The sequence below is a fragment of the Xenopus tropicalis genome, chromosome 8 (genome assembly GCF_000004195.4).
Source record: "Xenopus tropicalis strain Nigerian chromosome 8, UCB_Xtro_10.0, whole genome shotgun sequence".
Taxonomy (NCBI): domain Eukaryota; kingdom Metazoa; phylum Chordata; class Amphibia; order Anura; family Pipidae; genus Xenopus; species Xenopus tropicalis.
The window spans coordinates 23,120,590-23,138,479 of NC_030684.2; the positions used below are offsets into that span (position 1 = coordinate 23,120,590).

The following is a 17,890-nucleotide window of genomic DNA, read 5'->3' on the forward strand; positions in this document are numbered from 1 at the left end:
GGGAAGAGCCCTTATACTCAGGTTTCAGTTATGTATTCCTTATAGGTTTAGTCAGGTTGACCACTCCCCCTGCAGACTGATATAGCGTCTAGCAAGGAGGAGTGGCTTCCTCTTTGGCTGCCTGCCTGCTTCCTTATCAAAGCTCCCTCTGAGCCTGGGTGCAGAAACAGGCCCCAGTAAGCCACCTTGAACCAAAGAACACTTACCAACTGGATAAGTCGGGGACAGGGCCCCGTGAATGAGGACAAGTAAGCACAGCAGAATATTTTATAGCACTCTCTAGGAGAAGTGAGCATAGTCAGCTTTAGCTAGAAAGGGCAGCTATTAGCCGCAACAAAGGAGATACTTAGCCTACCCCAGGCTCTGTATGCCTTGCTGTAGGGACCACAGTTAAGACAAAGGATTCAGGCTAGTACTTACCCCTGAACCACCGTTGGCTGTAGGGATCCGTTCCAGTAAAGGGCATCCATCTTGGACTCTCAGCTACTACCTCTGCATATCTCCAATGTGGGTTATACTGTCTCTAAAGGTCACAACTGCTACCTACTACTGTGACATTCTATATCAACTGCTTGTGAGTATATAACAACCCTGCATAATATATGTGTCTTGGACCAATAAATCTGTATTATAGTTTACCATAAGAATCCTCTGGCATCCATCTATACTATCTGCACCACACAATCTCAGCTAGTTGTAGTTCAACTACATCCTCAGCTCCATAGCATTTCTCCCACTTAGCGGAGGCCCATGCCTAAGTATTAAGGGTCGCATGTAACACATGCTCTACACTACGCTGCTAGCCAGGATTTGCCTTATTTAAGCCAAAATGGTGTTACACTGAGTTGTCTAATTCCAGGCAGTGTCATTTTGTGGCTACTAAAGTAAATAAAGTGCTGTCTTGCATAAAAAGGGCACTAACTCAAGGGATGAAAATATAATTTTGCCTCTTTATAGGTCCCTGGTAAGGCCTCATCTTGAGTATGGGGGCAGTTTTGGGCTCCAGTCCTTAAGAAGGATATTAACTGGAGAGAGTACAGAGACGTGCAACTAAACTGGTAAAGGGGATGGAAGATTTAAACTATGAACTTAAGGTTGTTTTCTCTGGAAAAGAGGCGCTTGCGAGGGGAAATGATTACTCTGTACAAGTACATTAGAGGGGATTATTGGCAGATGGGGGATGTTCTTTTTTCCCATAAAAACAATCAACGCACCAGAGGCCACCCCTTTAGATTGGAGGAACGGAGTTTCCATTTGAAACAGTGCAGGTGTTTTTTTTCTTTTTTATCTTTTTTTATCTTTACATACTGTAATCTATTTTTCTTTATATTTAGTCTCTTTGTTTCCATAGAGAAATATGAAATTACCATAAATTAGGCCAAATGGTAAGAGGCAGGAGGGCCCACTGACACCTGGGCCCACCAGGCGTTTTCCTGGTATCCCTATGGCCAGTCCGGCACTGAAAATTTGTAGGCACACAATTATCCATGATGACCCATGGGTTTCAGATAAAGAAAGTAGTGTCTCTAAGATTTTATTTTGAAAAATTGAGTTTTCATAAGAAACAAATATAGATGAAGATTCTAGATGAAGGGAGGAAGAATAAATCCAGTTGTGTAGCTAGTGAAGAGTTTTTAGTTGGCAGAATGGTAGGAATATTCTGGAGAAGGTGCGGAGTGATGGTTCTAATGGAAAAACATGATATGAACTACTATATAATACTCAAGTACATCATGAATAGTGGGAATACCTTTTCCTATAAGTGCTCAGATTTGGTGATGGAAGGCATAGCATGAAGGCACATGAAAATTGTAGTGGGAAGTCTTGTTTATTATCTTGGACATCCTTTCAACAGGGTGACCATCATGGTTATGTTTTCCATATTTGACCACTAATAATAGCCAGAACCTGAAAAGTCCCTTATCCAACTGGCAGGTTCAAAAAAGAAAGGCACAAAAATATGAGATGCCCTACTTATACACTGACTGGGGCTATTTTTTAAAAAAAATCTAAGTGCATCTCGGATCTGGTCAATTATTACCAATTTTACCAATATATCAGAAAAATCAAAGTCAATTTAAATACATGTTAACAAAGAAATATTGGATATATTTCCCAGAATCTGACAAAGCTGAAACGTCTTAACCTGGATGGAAACCACCTGACCATGCTCCCATTTCTACCTCCATCCCTTCAAGAACTGAAGGTCAATGACAATGAACTCAAAGAGCTGGACAAGCATAGCTTTCGGGGTAAGGAATGCAATGAGTACAGTAACTTGCTGAGTAACTTGCTGAGTAAAATTATGCAGGGAGTTGATGCACCCTAGACCCCCACAGGCCCAATAAATAGTGACTGTCTATACCATAACGCATGCTCCTTAGTAAACTGTTTAAAGGGATTAAGTTAATTTTAGTATGATGTAGAGAGGAGTATTCTGAAACAATTTGGTCTTCATTTTTTATTATTTTGTAATTATTTCACTTTTCGTTCAGCAACTCTTCATTTTAGAATTTCGGCAGTTATCTGTTACTAGGGTCCACATTACCTTAGTGACCAGGCATTGGTTTGAATGAAAGACTGATATATTTATAGGAGAGGACCTAAACAGAATGAAAAGTAATAAAAAGTAACAATAAAATTGTAGCCTTAAACAGCAATAGTTGTTTGGCTGCTGGGGTCAGTGACTCCCATTTGAAAGCTGGAAAGAATCAGAAGTAGAAGCCATGTAATTTAAAAACTATAAAAAATAAATAATGAAGACAGACTGAAAAGGACAAACAAAAAATGGAAATGTTAACATAAGGGGTGCAGACAAAATGAATGCACATAAAAGGGGTACTGAGAAAGGGTAATAGTAAAAACCATGTAGATAAGATAGGTAGCTATAAAGGGAAAACAGCGAAGAAGGAAAACATTAAAGGGAAAAAAGACAAGAAAGAAAAGTGCAGAGAGAAAAGAAGAAACAGTAAAGGGAACTGAGAGAAGAGAAATATTGCAGGGAGAAGAAGAAAGTATAAAGGGAGCAGATAATGGGGTTCAGAGAGGAATGAATAACGGGGAAGAGGATTTAAAATAAAGGGGGTAATAGACCATGATATAGGGGAAGACAGAATGGGAAGATGATTAAAGGAGAGCAGGGAAAACCATAAATGGGGCAGAAACAAAAGGGGAGAATAAAAGGGTGTAAAGGAAGCAGAAAGAAGAAAAAGGGAGGCTGAAATGAAGCAGAGGGGAAGCAGCACAAAAGTTAGGAAAGTGGACAAAAGGACAAATAGGGTAGTGTGAATAGACATAAAGCAGAGAAGAAAGCTAGAAACATAAACAAGGCAGACCGACAAAAGGGGGTGAGTAAAGGCATCATAAGAGGGGAGCAGGGAAAATGGGTGTAAGAGTAAATGTGACTAAGAGGAGATCAAATTATAAAGTGGACTTGAAAGAAGATGAAAGGCCAAAGAAGAGGAAAGTGCAGCAAGAAAAGTAAATGGGGGACAGAGAGAAAATAAGGAATGAGTAATGATGCATGGCAAGAAGACTAAAGTATTGGTAACTGGGGCTCTGATGCCTAGGCCTGTCCCTGGCCAGGTTATTTAAGTAGTGTTGACCTTAAACAACTCAGCCAGTCATCTGCCCAGAAAAAAATAAAGCAGCATGAGACATTATTAATCATAATGTCAGACAATGTATGGAAAAACTGTTTTTATGTGACCACTACAGTCTGTTGTTTTCTGGTACATTTAGTTCAGTTGCCTCCCTCAGCAATACAAAGAGCAAAGGCAGAGGTCTAAGTGCGGCACAGTAAATTTCAGCCTGCTGTAATCATCACTACAAAGTGTGTGAACATGAGGATAGGTCGTATACTCGTGCTCTTGCTGGCCTGGATCTTGAGAAACTCGTGATATCACATGTGCACATGATAAAGAGGGTGCAGGATGTAATAGAGAAATATTGCAAGCCTAGCCGTCGTATTGTGCAACAGGAAAACGAGAATAGTCTGGGCATAATTCACATCTGTAATGCTACAAAAAGAGATGTGTTTTGGGCTCAGCGACTGTGGGAAAAGCATTCTTTATAGGCTTGGAGAAAGGGCTGTGATACATAACACTCATTAGCCTTTAACTTTATGCATTCTCATTAATAGGTTCATCCATACAACTGTATGTGTAGTACCTGCTCATCAATAGGCATCAGCTCTTCAGTTGGACAGTTCATACATAAAAATCCATGTATGCATTAAAACTGCATGCGTGGTGCCTGCTCATCAGTGGACACTTTGTCCATAAAACTGCATGTGTGGCGCTAGCTGATCAATAGGACACTTCCTCCATAAAACTGCATGTGTGGTGCCGACTGATGAGTAGGACACTTCATCCATAAAAGTGCACATGTGGTGCCTGCTCTTCAGTAGAACAGTTCATCCATAAGTCTGCATGTGCAGCGCCTGATTATTGATAGGGTAGTTCATCCATAAGTCTGCATGTGTGACACCTGATTATTGATAGGGCAGTTCTCCTTTAGAACTCCATGCATAGCACCCACTCATTAGTAAGACACTTTGTCCATAAAACTGCATGTGTGCCATCTGTTCATCAGTAGGACAGTTTATCCATAAGCATTGACACAATGGTAACACACTGGAAGTTAATGTAAAAGTGAATGTCAAAGGTGAGACAATGCCCAGCTTAGTGCTGCTCATATTTCCAACTTGCTGTCAATATAGATCCAGCATCACGTTTGTCCATTTCAACACACAAAGTTTAATTTTAAATATAAAAATCAGAAATAATGCAATGCAGGATGGCTGTGCGGCTGTTCTATAACTCACACAATTTACCCACAGGTCTGAGCAATCTGCTGACACTTGAACTGGAGGGAAATAATTTTCATGATGGCAACGTCAACCCATTGTCTTTCAAACCCTTGAAGAAGCTGATATATTTACGGCTAGACCGCAATCAGTTCAGAGCGATCCCATCTGGGCTACCAGCATCTCTACAGGTAACTTATTCACAGGCCCCAGCCCTAAATTATTGAATCAACAGTTCCCGATTTAAAGTGACAGATTAAAATGCTTCAAAGAGATAGTTATTATGCAGACGGTATCAGTAAATTTAGAACTTTTCTGAATGATTTAAATTTTATCTGTTATGTATATAGTGTTGACACTAAGGTCACTGCCATATTTACACAAATTAGGGTCAGTATTATTAGGAGCCAATAAACCTTACCCAGATGTAAGGGGTACTGCGGGTCCAGCGCATGTTCCTACCTTGATGCGAGCCGGTCCCCGGTCTCCTCTGCTGAGACACGCTCCTGTGAGTGTCCTTCCTCTGTGCGCACCAGTGCGTACTGGCCTTAGGTGCACGCATGCGCAATATCGCTGGCTTCGCTTGGTGCTGCCCCGTGGCGTCAACGGACACGCTGATGTCACTTTTGCGGCCAAATATGAATTTAAAACGGGTTCCTGTCTGTATTGAATCACCCAAGCTGGTTCTGTGCTTCCAAGTTCCTAGCTAAACTCTATATTGATTGATTGCCTGGCTTTCTGACTTTTTTTTCTGAATTTCTACTTTGAATCTCTGCTGCCTGCCACCGACCTTTGCCTGATTTGACTTTGCCTCCACCTGATCCCTTTCTGTACTGCGTACACTGGAATAACTTGGCCGTGTGTAGGATCCCTGTCTGCTCCGCTGCAGAAAGTCCGGGGCCCCAAAAGGGCATCGGTAAACACCGGGGTCGGCAGGGCTCTCCTGCTACACCTAAAAGGTACTTCTGGCAGTTTCGGGGCTTCTAAGCATACAGTCCATAACAGTTAGTATGGGCCAACATGGAGCCCTCTCACACTGCTGCTGCTGGTTCCTTGGCGAATGTCCTAGAAGCGCTCCTCAAGCGTCTGATGTTCCAGGAGGCTCAACAAGCTCATCTCTTCCACCTCTGTGGGAACGAGAAGATCCTTCGATGCCCCTGGCCAAAAGATCAATGCCTTTGTTCGCGGCAGAATACACCATTGATTTCCATACTTTGGCGGCCGAAGTCTCCTGGAACAATGATGCTCTGGTAACAGCTTTCTGGCAAGGACTAAATGAGACTATCAAGGACGAATTGGCTGCAAGGGATTTGCCTACACAGTTTGAGCAGTTGGTGTCCCTTGTTATCCGCATAGACACCAGGATTAAAGAGAGGCAATCCCCAAAATCACAATCCCATAATCCGCCTGCTCCTTCTGTGTTGCTTTCTGAACCCTCCTCTATTCCAGGTCCTCAAGCTGAAGAGCCTATGCAACTAGAGGCCACTCGTTTGTCTCCTGAAGAGAGGATTTGTAAAAGGACCACGGGTCTTTGTTTGTATTGTGGACAGAGTGGGCATCTACTTAAGGCTTGTCCTGTAAGGCCTCAACATCAGGGAAATGCTACCACCTAGGTCTGAGTGGGGAGTCTCTCCTAGGCAGTATTGATTCACTCCCATATATACAAGTTTCTAGAATTTTTGTACCCACTACCCTATCCTATTGCTCTAAGTCCTTCCCCTGTCAAGCATTCCTGGACTCTGGGGCAGCAGGTAATTTCATTGATCTTTCCTTTGCCAGGAAGTGTGGCTTTCCCTCTACATCTCTCAAAGTGCCACTCTCAGCTCATGCAGTTGACGGTCGACCTGTATCTCCAGGGCTGTTAACATCCTCCATAGTTCTGCTGCAATTACGGGTGGGGTGGTTACACTCTGAAGAGATTTTGTCCTCATCATCAAATGTCCTGCTACTCCACCTATCCTTGGTCTCCCGTGGTTTAGACTGCATAACCCAGACATTGACTGGACCACCGGTGATCTCACGGCCTGGGAATCCTCCTGTCATTCTAAGTGTTTGCCTGCTCCAGTTTTCCCTCTCTGTGTTTCATCTATTACACAAGATTCCCCTCTCGTGCCTAAATGCTATGTAAAATTCACTGATGTCTTTGAGAAGAAGAATGCTGAAATTCTTCCACCACATAGGCCTTACGATTGCCCTATTGAACTTGTCCCTGGAACTATGCCTCCAACCTACCTTATCAGTGCCAGAAACCCAAGTCATGAAAGAATTTATCCAAGAGAATCTCTCTAGAGGTTTTATTAGGAAGTCTAGTTCTCTTGCTGGTGCTGGCTTCTTCTTTGTACAAAAGAAGGATGAGAGTCTCAGACCATGTATTGACTACCGTGGTCTCAATAAAATCACAGTAAAGAATCACTACCCACTTCCTTTAATTCCAGAACTCTTTGATAGATTAAAGGAAGCTAAGGTTTTCTCCAAACTTGATCCTCAGGGTGCTTAGAACCTAATCCGCATCCGTCAAAGGGATGAGTGGAAGACTGCGTTCAATACCTGTGATGCCCATTACGAATATCTAGTCATGCCCTTTGGGCTGTGCAATACCCCCGCTATCTTCCAAGACTTCATAAATGACATTTTTCTTGATATGCTGCAGTCGTGTGTTGAGGTATACCTTGACGACATCCTGGTGTTTTCCTCTTCCTTGGCCGAACATATTCTTCAAGTCAAGTCAGTTTTACAACGTCTCAGAGAGAATAATCTTTGTGCGAGTTTCACAAGTCTAAAATCTCCTTCCTAGGCTATATTGTCTCATCATCTGGCTTTGAGATGGATCCTAACAAGGTTTCTGCGGTTACCGAATGGCCTGAGAGAAACTATGATATTGGCAATCGGGAGCTACTGGCCATAAAGTTGGCACTGGAAGAAAGGCATCATCTACTTGAGGGAGCTTTGGAGCCTGTTACAATCCTTACCGACCGTAAGAACCTGGAATACATCTCTTCTGCTAAAGGACTGAACCTGCGACAAGCTACATGGGCATTATGCTTCTCAAGTTTCAATTTCATTATCTCTTTCAGACTTGGATCCAAGAATGTCAAAGCTGATGCCTTGTTCAGATCCCTGTCTTCGAAAGAAGCTTTTTCAGTTCTTCCCTGTCCGATTATACCCCCTGAGCAAGTGGAGGCTCCTGTGTCCTTAGTCAAGCAGGCTTCTGAGAATTCGCTGGAGTGCCCATCTGGTAAGACTTTTGTCCCTCAGGCTAAGGTCTCTCAGACCCTCTGGTGGGGTCATTCTTCTAAATTTGCGGGCCATCCAGGGGTTAAGAAGACACTCAATCTCATTTCCAGATACTTTTGGTGGCCTTCTCTTGTCCCAGATGTTTCCCACTATGTGGCTGCGTGTTCTATTTGTGCCCAGCAGTAGGTTCCTCTGTGTCTCCACTGTGGTCTCCTTCATACGCTGCCTGTTCCAAGTCAACCCTAGGTAGATATTTCAATGGACTTTATTGTGGATTTGCCAAAGTCAGCAGAGTTTACCATAATCCTGGTGGTCGTAGATCGGTTTTTCAAGATGGCCCACGTTAGAGAGCTTTTCCGTCTCCATGGCTTTCCTTCTGTCATTGTATCTGAGGGGTCCAATTTGTCTCCCGCTTTTGGAGTGCCGCTTTTGGCGCGCTTTTGTAAATCCTTGGGAATTGGTTTAAATTTTTCTTCGGCTTATCATCCTCAGAGTAATGGTCAAATTGAAAGAACCAATCAAGTCTTCAAACAGTTTCTTCGCTGTTTTATTTCTCAAAACCATGACAACTGGTCTGAACTTCTCCCTTGGGCTGAATTCGCTCATAATAATCGCCAATACAAAGCTTTAGGTTCTTCTCCATTTGTCTGTGTTTATGGATGGATTCCCGTTTCTCTGTGTTCTTTTGTACTCAAAGTGGATGTTCCTGCCGCTGAAGCTGCTGTCCACGACTTCAAGTCCATTTGGTCTTCAGATCATCAAGCTCTGGTGAAGGCGTCTCTCCGTCAAAAGAAGGCAGCAGATAAACATTGTAGACCTGCTCCTTGTTTCGCAGTTGGGGATTCCGTATGGTTATCTTCTAAGAATATCAAGCTTTGTGTCCCTTGATCTAAGTTGGGTACTCGTTACATTGGTCCTTTTAAAGTCAAGGAGATCATCAATCCTGTTTGTGTTAAGCTAGAGCTCCCTCCCACTATGAATATTTCGAACTCCTTCCGTGTCTCCCTACTTAAACCGGTAGTTACTTATGCCTTTTCTTCTGCTTCTCCTCCTCCGACTCCAGTTTCTGTCAAAGGGCATCAAGAGTTTGAGGTACAGGAGATTGTGGATTCTCGCAAATTCAGAGGTAACATTCAATACCTTATTCATTGGAAGGGGTTTAGTCCTGAGGAGAGATGTTGGGTGGCAGCTAAGCTGTTGGGTAGCTGTAAGACTGTGCGTGTTCCTACCTTGATGCGTGCCGGTCCCCGGTCTCCTCTGCTGAGGCATGCTCCTGTGCGCAACCTTCCGGCCTTAAGCACACACACACATGCGCAATAGCGCTGGCTTTGCTCGGTCAGCGGTTCCGATGACGTTACTTTCGGTGCCAAATTTGAATTTAAACCGGGTTCGTTGTTTATTGAATCGCCCAAGCTGGTTCTGTGGTTCTAAGTTCCTAGCTAAGCTCTATATTGATTGATTGCCTGGTTTTCTGACTTTTTGCCTGAATTTTGACTTTGAATCTCTGCTGCCTGCCACTGACCTGATTTGACTTTGCCTCCGTCTGATCCCTTTCTGTACCGAGTTCACTGGAATACCTTGGCTGTATGTTGGATCCCTGTCTGCTCTGCCGCAGAAAGTCCGGGGCCCCAAAAGGGCGTTGGTAAACACCGGGGTCGGCAGGGCTCTCCTGCTACACCTAAAAGGTACTCCTGGCAGTTTCAGGGCTTCTAAGCATACAGTCCGTAACACCATAGTACACATAGGAAATCCACACGGGCCTAAATATTTAAAATGACTGCTGAGACTCAATGTTTATAAGTCAAAGGTATTCTGGGAACAAATTCCTTAAGGCTCTTAGAAAAATACCATTTGCACCATTATCCTATAGGCAAAAGCTTACCCACCGGGTTTTTAAAGCAGAAGCCAGGATAATACCTGTAGCTGATCAGATTCCCAACTACAGACCGGTTTCGCCCTTCTTGGGACTCATCAGTGTAGTGCAGGGTTTTCTGATCAGCTTAGGTAGAGCCAGGAGTGGGGATTCACAAATGTGAATACTAATACCATTCATTGACAAAGTAGATATAGCAGTGGGCTAACCCAAATATTCAGTGATTGGGACAGTGATTGGATTTGTAATGCATGGGTCAGCATAAAATGATTATCCATGAGTTGGGCAGTTCAGGAAAACAAACCATCATCTATGAAGGTTTTTATTCATACAGATCATGGTATATCTAGAAAAAGTAAATCTAGAGCAACTGGACTTGCCAAATAAGTTTTCACTACTCGTCCAAGCAGCTTCTTCAGTTCAACTGACTGGAATGGGAAGTCCTCATCTTATAAACTCTTCCACTAATCAAATCACAATGGTGCATTGTACCTCTGAAACAGCTAGGGTACAGATGTTTAAAGAGCATTTTATGTAGCGGACAGGTGGTGTTGAAGGTACCAGCCTCTGTTTAGGGATGGTTTGCCTACCTTAACATTAATAGCCTCCTTTACACCTCATTCAAAACAACTGTCTTCCCTGTCCAAATTTATGGAATTAAGCTAGAAGCAGAAGAAACAATGGTATCATATTATGTCACTTCATTGTCCACATGTATACCTACCGCAGGGACTTATTGTACAGTGCTGCGGAATATGTTGGCGCTTTATCAATAAATGTTAGTAATAATAATAACTGAGACTGTAAGAAATCGACTGCAGCAAGATAACACCCTCAGCAGCAGAACATGCAAAATTTTGATCTCCATCCTATAGAGCAGAGCTCTAAAGTAAAGCTTTAAATGGTATCAGTACTGAGTTTAACTGGCCCCCTGCATGGTTCTCACCTCAGATTCAGGCTGTAATCCCCCTGTATTGTTTAAAAATGTAATCCCCTGTGTTGTTCACACCTTTTAATTCCTGCATTGTTCACCCCCTGCAGTGTTCACACCCCAGGCTCAGGCTGCAATCACCCACATTGTTCACCTGTTCACATCTCAGACATTGTATGTACTGCCTGACCTATGCTGGCCTGAACTATGCTAAGGGCAGGCAGAGTATGGCACACACAGGCAGCATAGGGCAGGCAGAGTATGGCACACACAGGCAGTGTAGGGCAGGCAGAGTGTGGCACAGACAGGCAGCATAGGGCTGGTAGAGTATGGAACACACAGGCAGCATAGGGCTGGCAGAGTGCTGCCTATGTGTGCCATACTCTGCCTGCCCTTTGCTGCCTGTGGGAGGTGAACCTGGCAGGGGTTTGTTCTGGGAGTTTGTTAGCAGTTGGAAATAGTCATTAAATGGTCCCTAAGGTGTGTAATTATGTGCTGGGGGTTGCTGTGCTATACACAGGGGAGGATTTAAGGCATATGTCTTAATATGACATAATATAATTTTTTCACATATCAATGATTGATATCCCCGCAGTGAGGACCAAGCATTTGGGTTTTTGTGCACTACCACCATTGTGATAAAATGGGTGTGATTTGAAGTGGGTGTGGTTAAAAATGGGAGTGGTCAAAATGGCTTTCCTTAGCGGCCCACCACCATATATGCTAGAGAAATTCTGGTCCTCACCACCACAGAAGTTGGACAGCACTGCTATAGAGGGTAACTTAAAAACAGAAGTATACAGGAAACAAACTCACATGTACCAATATCTGTTGTTCAATTCCCACCCACAAACTGGGTGTCATTAGAACTCTGTTTGAAGAGCATGCACTCACTGAGAAAACCTTCAGGCAGAATTCTTAATTTAAAAATTTACTTTATTGGAGTACTGCCTTACACAGACACTTAATCATAGGCAAAGATGTAACAGTAATCACAAAATATTTAAAAGTAGTTTAATAAGTTAAACAAAAGTGGACCCAGTACAGAACCCTGAGGGACCCCACTGAGAACCTTACTCCAAGCAGAGAATGTGCCATTAACAACCACCCTCTGTACCCGATCCTGTAGCCAGTTTTCTATCCATGTGCAAACGACTTCACTAAGACCAATAGACCTTAGTTTAGAAAGCAGTCGTTTGTGGGGAACGGTATCAAATGCTTTGGCAAAATCCAAACAGATTAAATCTACTGCATCCCCACTGTCCAGCTTCTTACTTACCTCATCATAAAAAGCAATTAAATTGGCCTGACATGACCTGTCCTTCATAAAGCCATGCTAATTACTGCTCATAATGGCATTCTCCACTACATAATTTTGTATGTGATCCCTTAACAAGCCTTCAAATAACTTGCCCACCACGGATGTCAAACTTACAGGCCTATAATTGCCAGGCTGAGATCTTACTTCCTTTTTAAATATAGAAATGACATTCGCCTTCTTCCAATCCCTAGGTACCATACCTGATGAAAGCGAGTCTGAGAATATCAGAAACAAAGGCCACTGTAAAACTGACCCTCACCCGAGGGTGTATTCCATCTGGCCCAGGTGCCTTGTTCATATTAATCTTTTGTAACCCTTTAAGCACCATATCCTGTGTCAACCACTGTGTAGTTGGAGCTGAGGCAACAGTGCAGCTATCGAGTGGGTCTTGGCCCACTGGCTCCTCTACTGTATACACAGAAGAAAAGAAGTGGTTTAGTGCATTTGCCTTTTCTGTATCCGCTGTAACCATATTGTTACTATAAATCAATGAGGCCACACTCTCACCCTGCATCTTTTTACTATTAATATACTTAAAAAACTTTTTGGGGTTAGTCTTGGCCTCTGCCGCAATGAGCTTCTCATTTTCTATCTTTGCCTTCCAGATTGCTGTTTACAACACTTGTTATAGTGTTTATATTCATTAAACGCAGCTTCTGTCCCCTGTGACATATTTCTTAAAAACATTCCTTTTTTTCCCTATTAACTTCTTTACCTCAGAATTAAGCCACATAGGTCTACATTAATGAAATTAATGAAATAAATTGAGAACAGTAATGATTTAATATCATTTTAAATGACCATTTCTGCCCCAATCTATGCTCTGAAGCACTGCCCTGAAGGGGTTAATTTGCTTTTCTAAAATTCATGGTCTTTGTTGCCCCCGTGTATATTTGTTTCCTGCACTAAACAACAAATGAAATAACATTATGGTTACTATTACCCAGGGGTTCAACCACTTGCACATCTGCTATACGTTCTGGGTCATTAGAGATCACTAGATCCAATATAGCATGGTTCCTGGTTGGCTCCTCAAAAACCTGTGACATATAGTTGTCATTCAACAAGTTTATAAATTTGTTCCCATTTACTGTCCTGGCAGTACTATTGCCCCAGTCAATATCAGGATAATTAAAATCCCCCATTATTATCACTTGCCCCAAACTAGCAACCTTTTCTATTTGCAACAGGAGCTTATGTTCCTACTCTTCGCTTACATTAGGAGGGTCTATAGCATACCCCTACCATTAACTTGGAGGATTCTTTACTATCTGTGAGAAGCTCAACCCATAAGGATTCAGCTCCCTCTGTTACCCCCATCACTTCCTCCTTAATATTTGCTTTTAATTCCTGCTTAACAAACAGACACACCCCTCCTCCTTTTGTATTGCCCCTGACCCTCTGAAACAATGTATAACCTCCAATATTAACTCATTTAACTCATTTAATCACTCATTTAAGTTTTAGCAATGCCAATCACATCATATTTCCGCTCCAACGCTAGTACCTCCAGCTTTCCCATTTTACCAGTCAGACTCCTTGCATTAGAAAACATACATTTAATGCTAGTAACAGCTTGAGAATGTCGCATAAACAACTTATGGTCCTCCCTGCCGTTATCAGTATCCCACAGCAATTCTCCTCCCCCATCCCCTTATTATGCCTACTACCTCCTCTATCCTGTCTAACCACAGAATTACTTGCTGTACCCTCCGCAACCCCCCCCCCCACTTCTAGTTTAAAATCTCCTCCAACCCTCTAGCCATCTTCTCCCCCAAAGCAGCTGCACCATCATCATTGAGGTGCAGCCCATCCCTGGCAAAGATCCTGTAGCCGATTGAAAAATCAGCCCAGTTCTCCAGAAACCCAAAGCCCTCCTCCCTGCACCAATCTCTCAGCCACGCATTAATCTCCCGCTGCCTTCTTAATGTTGCTCGTGGCACAGGTAATATCTCTGAAAAAATTACCTTGGATGTCCTCGCCCTCAAGTTATCGCCTAGTTGTTGAGGACCTCCCCACCTCCTCTATTTTTGTGTGTTGCTTGCCTGGGTTTGGCATGTGGAACGAGTGGACAAATTATTTGGAGGGGCTGGGAAAGACCCGGCAGTCTGTAGGGTCCTTGCGGCAAATTACCATATCCACCTTTCTAATAATTGAATCCCCTACAACTATTGCCTGCCTTCCCTTCCTAGCATTACTCCCCCCACCTGTATTAGAGGTGCCGGCTCCCAGGCTGCTGTGAGAGTCAGCCTGCTCCATACATGCCAGCTCAGAGTTGTCTGCCCCAGTATCCCCGTCACCTAAAACTGTTTGTACAAGCTGTGGACCAGCCCCCCTACCCTTGTGTCCCCTACTTCCCCTCTTGACTGTCACAAACTTTTCTCCCTCATTAACATCCACTGTCCCTTCTCCACCCCCCACTACACCGGCCCCTGCCAGTGGTTGCTCAGTGAACCGCCTGTTCTCCCCCATGTTTGCAGCTGCCCTCAGTGCTGCCAGTTCCCCCCTTAGAGTCTGCACCTCAGATTCCAAGAGGAAAACCCACCTGCATCTCTCACAAGTAAATGCTGCATGGAACTGCTGCTCCAGGACCACATACATGCAACAAGATACACACTGAGTAACACTGGCAATCACACTAGAACTCATATTGCCACTGGGTACTAACAGTCTCCTGAGTGCAGTACCTCGTATAGAATAGGTTAATAATTTGATCAAGCATTACTAAATTTGCACCAAATATCTACTTATGTATGAGCACCTGAAGAGTTCTTTAGATCACTAGTTACCCCACCTTCAAGTATGCTCCAGGGCAGGCTGACATAGTAGAGACAAGATAGAAAGATTGAACAAACCAAGAAATATAACTTGATCAAGCCTTATAGAGGGACAGGATCAACCCCAACATCCAGTCTGCACATGCTAAAAGGGAAAATAACAGAAAGAATAAATAAACATTATTATTTCCTGCACGGGGGAAAGAAAGGGCTACATTAAGAAACCTGGACAGGTTTTTGTATGTCATGTCTGTGTTTATTATTGATTTTTCATGCTTCAGTATTTTACTTTGGATTTATTTGAACACTGAAATACAGGGGACTCTTTCAGCATGCCTGTATTTGTGGAGCACCACGTAGGCAACGCTGAATGGAAAAGTAAATGTGCAATCCCCTTTGAAGTCGTTGGTATTCCAGGGAACTGTCTTTGGTAGAAAAATTACGATGCTGTGGAACTAAATATGTCTTCATTAACTCATTTGTTTTCCCCTTCCCTTTACCTACAAAATCCCAGCAAAGGTTTAATATGTGCTTGTAACTACAGGATGCAAAGGACTCATAGTTAGGGATTTGTCATCCTTACTAAGTAAAATATTATGTCATGAATTCTAAATCAAACTTTAGGGTGTGAAACTGATTCTAAATTTTGGCAACCTTCTTACTTAAAGGGGAACTCTGGCTTCCAAACCAACATTTATTGAAGAGGTCCACATCGCACAGAAACCCTCTAATATACCTATTACTGTAATCTGTTCCTTCAAAAAGTATGATCAAATACCATTTTCAAATACTGAACTCCACCTGCAAAACAGTTCTCTTTTGACATCATTTGAAATTCTTTCAGGGGAGGAGGGACTAAAACATTGATTGTAACAACTTTTCCACAGTTTACAGACATGGGATTTGGAGGATGCGGGCTGAAGACAGGATGAGGACAGGCGACTACTGTTACATTTTATTTGAGTCTCAAGTAGTCAGCCAGATCAGCAGGGGAACAGGGGACCAGGCTTAGGTAGCTTTTTCAAACCATATTATTACATTAAAAAATCATAAATTGACTGGACTTATTTAATTAATGCAGCTTATGCTTTAAAATTCAGCTTAGTAGATTTAGTAAAACATCATGGCTATGTGTATAAAAACTAGGGCTGGAACCCGGGGTCGGCAAAAGAAGGAGTTGACAGTAGCAGTAGTTGGCAGTTGGTCGAACATTGACCAATTTTTTTTAATACAGGAATACTGGAAACCCATTATCCAGAAAGCTCCGAATTACGATAAAACTGTCTCCTATCGACCCCATTTTAATCAAATAATTCAGATTTTCTCTGTAATAATAAAACAGTACCTTGCAATTGATCCCAACTAAGATATACAGTAATTAATCCATATTGGAGGCAAAACAATCCTGTTGGGTTTAATTAAGGTTAAAATTATTTTTTAGCAGACTTAGGGGCACATTTACTAATCTACGAACGTCCGAAAACCGTCCGAATGCGTTTTTTTCGTAATGATCGGTATTTTGCGACTTTTCCGCGAATTGTCGCGAATTTTTCGAGTACTCAATATGAAAAAATCGCGACAATTCGCGAAAGTCGTAATGGCTATGCAAAAGTTGCAACAATTCACGAAAGTCATAATGGCTATGAAAAAGTCGCGACGGTGACGAAAAAATCGCAAAAAATACAAAAAAGTCGCAAAATGTTCATTTCCAATCCGATTTTTTCCCATTCGGGATTCGGATTCGTGGATTAGTAAATCAGCCCCTTAAGGTATGGAGATTCAAATTACAGAAAGACCCTTATCCTGAAAACGTCAGGTCCCGAGCATTCTGGATAACAGGTCCTATACCTGTATTCAACCTGATCATCACATAAATTCCAATGGGCCGTTTACAATTATAGTTAGGGCTATTTACCAAACATGCTAATCACTTGTCAAGAAATAGTAGCGGGGTAAAAAATTCCCCCCCAAAAATGGTAGAAAAACGCTGCAAAAAAAAAAATCCCATTACAATAATGCATTTGACGTAAGAAAAAACGCCCAATGACTTTAATACATTTGGAGTGGTAAAAACGCCCTATTTTGTGTAGAAAAAAAGTTGCGTGGTGGCCACAAAAACATTACTTTAATTTAATAAGAATTGGCTTTGATGTATTTTGTGTAAACAAAAGCTGGTAGCTGCAAAAAAACGCCTATTTAATGCATGTTTACAAATTTTTCAGCAGTTTCACTAATTTTTCAGCAAAATGGGACACATTCAATGATCTCTTCACTATACAGAGGACTTTCCAACAACAACACCATATATTGCATTTGTAGACCGTATTAATTCAAAGAAGATTATGTCATTAATTCTAAATCAAAACCCTGGATTGCAAAACCAATTCCAAATTATGGTAACCCTTATGATCAAGATTCAGGCTGCAGATTTATTACAGGGTCATAGCTATATGTGCCGTAAAACTTCCCAGAGTTGTCAGTAAAAATAGGTGACAGTCAGTCAGACATGCACTAATATTAGGGAATCACATAAAGGGTGTTATAGACCCCCATGGCTGAGAGACCTGAGAACAGGCTGCAGGGTACCCCTGTAATGAGAACTACAGCATAAAGAACTGTGCAGGCACAGATACTGTAATAGCAGTAACTCAGAAAAAAAGAAACCTGCTCAGATGTTAGGGCAGTCTGTGGGGGAAACCGTGAATTAGGACACACAACAGAGCAGTTTGGGAGGCCTAGCCGGTTCATACACAGAAGACATGTAGCACCAATGAATGAGACTGTTCGTAAGGAAACAAGCCAAAATCATACACAGGAATCAGCAACAACACTGTACCAGAGGATTAGGAATTAGCAGGGTCAGGCAGACAGATTTCAAAACAGTATTTTCTTGCTAAAGCAAAAATAATAAATAAAAAACACAAATGCAAAAGTATTGCAGAAATGA

The 17,890-nt window shown here is 42.4% G+C and overlaps 1 protein-coding gene across 1 annotated transcript in view; it reads left to right on the forward strand.

The window, feature by feature from the left end:
* The window catches only part of ecm2.2 (extracellular matrix protein 2, female organ and adipocyte specific, gene 2), a 54,737-nt gene that overhangs the window by 24,334 nt on the left and 12,513 nt on the right, over nucleotides 1–17,890 (forward strand). The window contains exons 5-6 of the mRNA XM_002935511.5: nucleotides 2,120–2,252; nucleotides 4,841–4,998. Coding sequence (XP_002935557.1) covers nucleotides 2,120–2,252; nucleotides 4,841–4,998 — 291 coding nt within the window. The remainder of the gene's footprint in view (nucleotides 1–2,119; nucleotides 2,253–4,840; nucleotides 4,999–17,890) is intronic.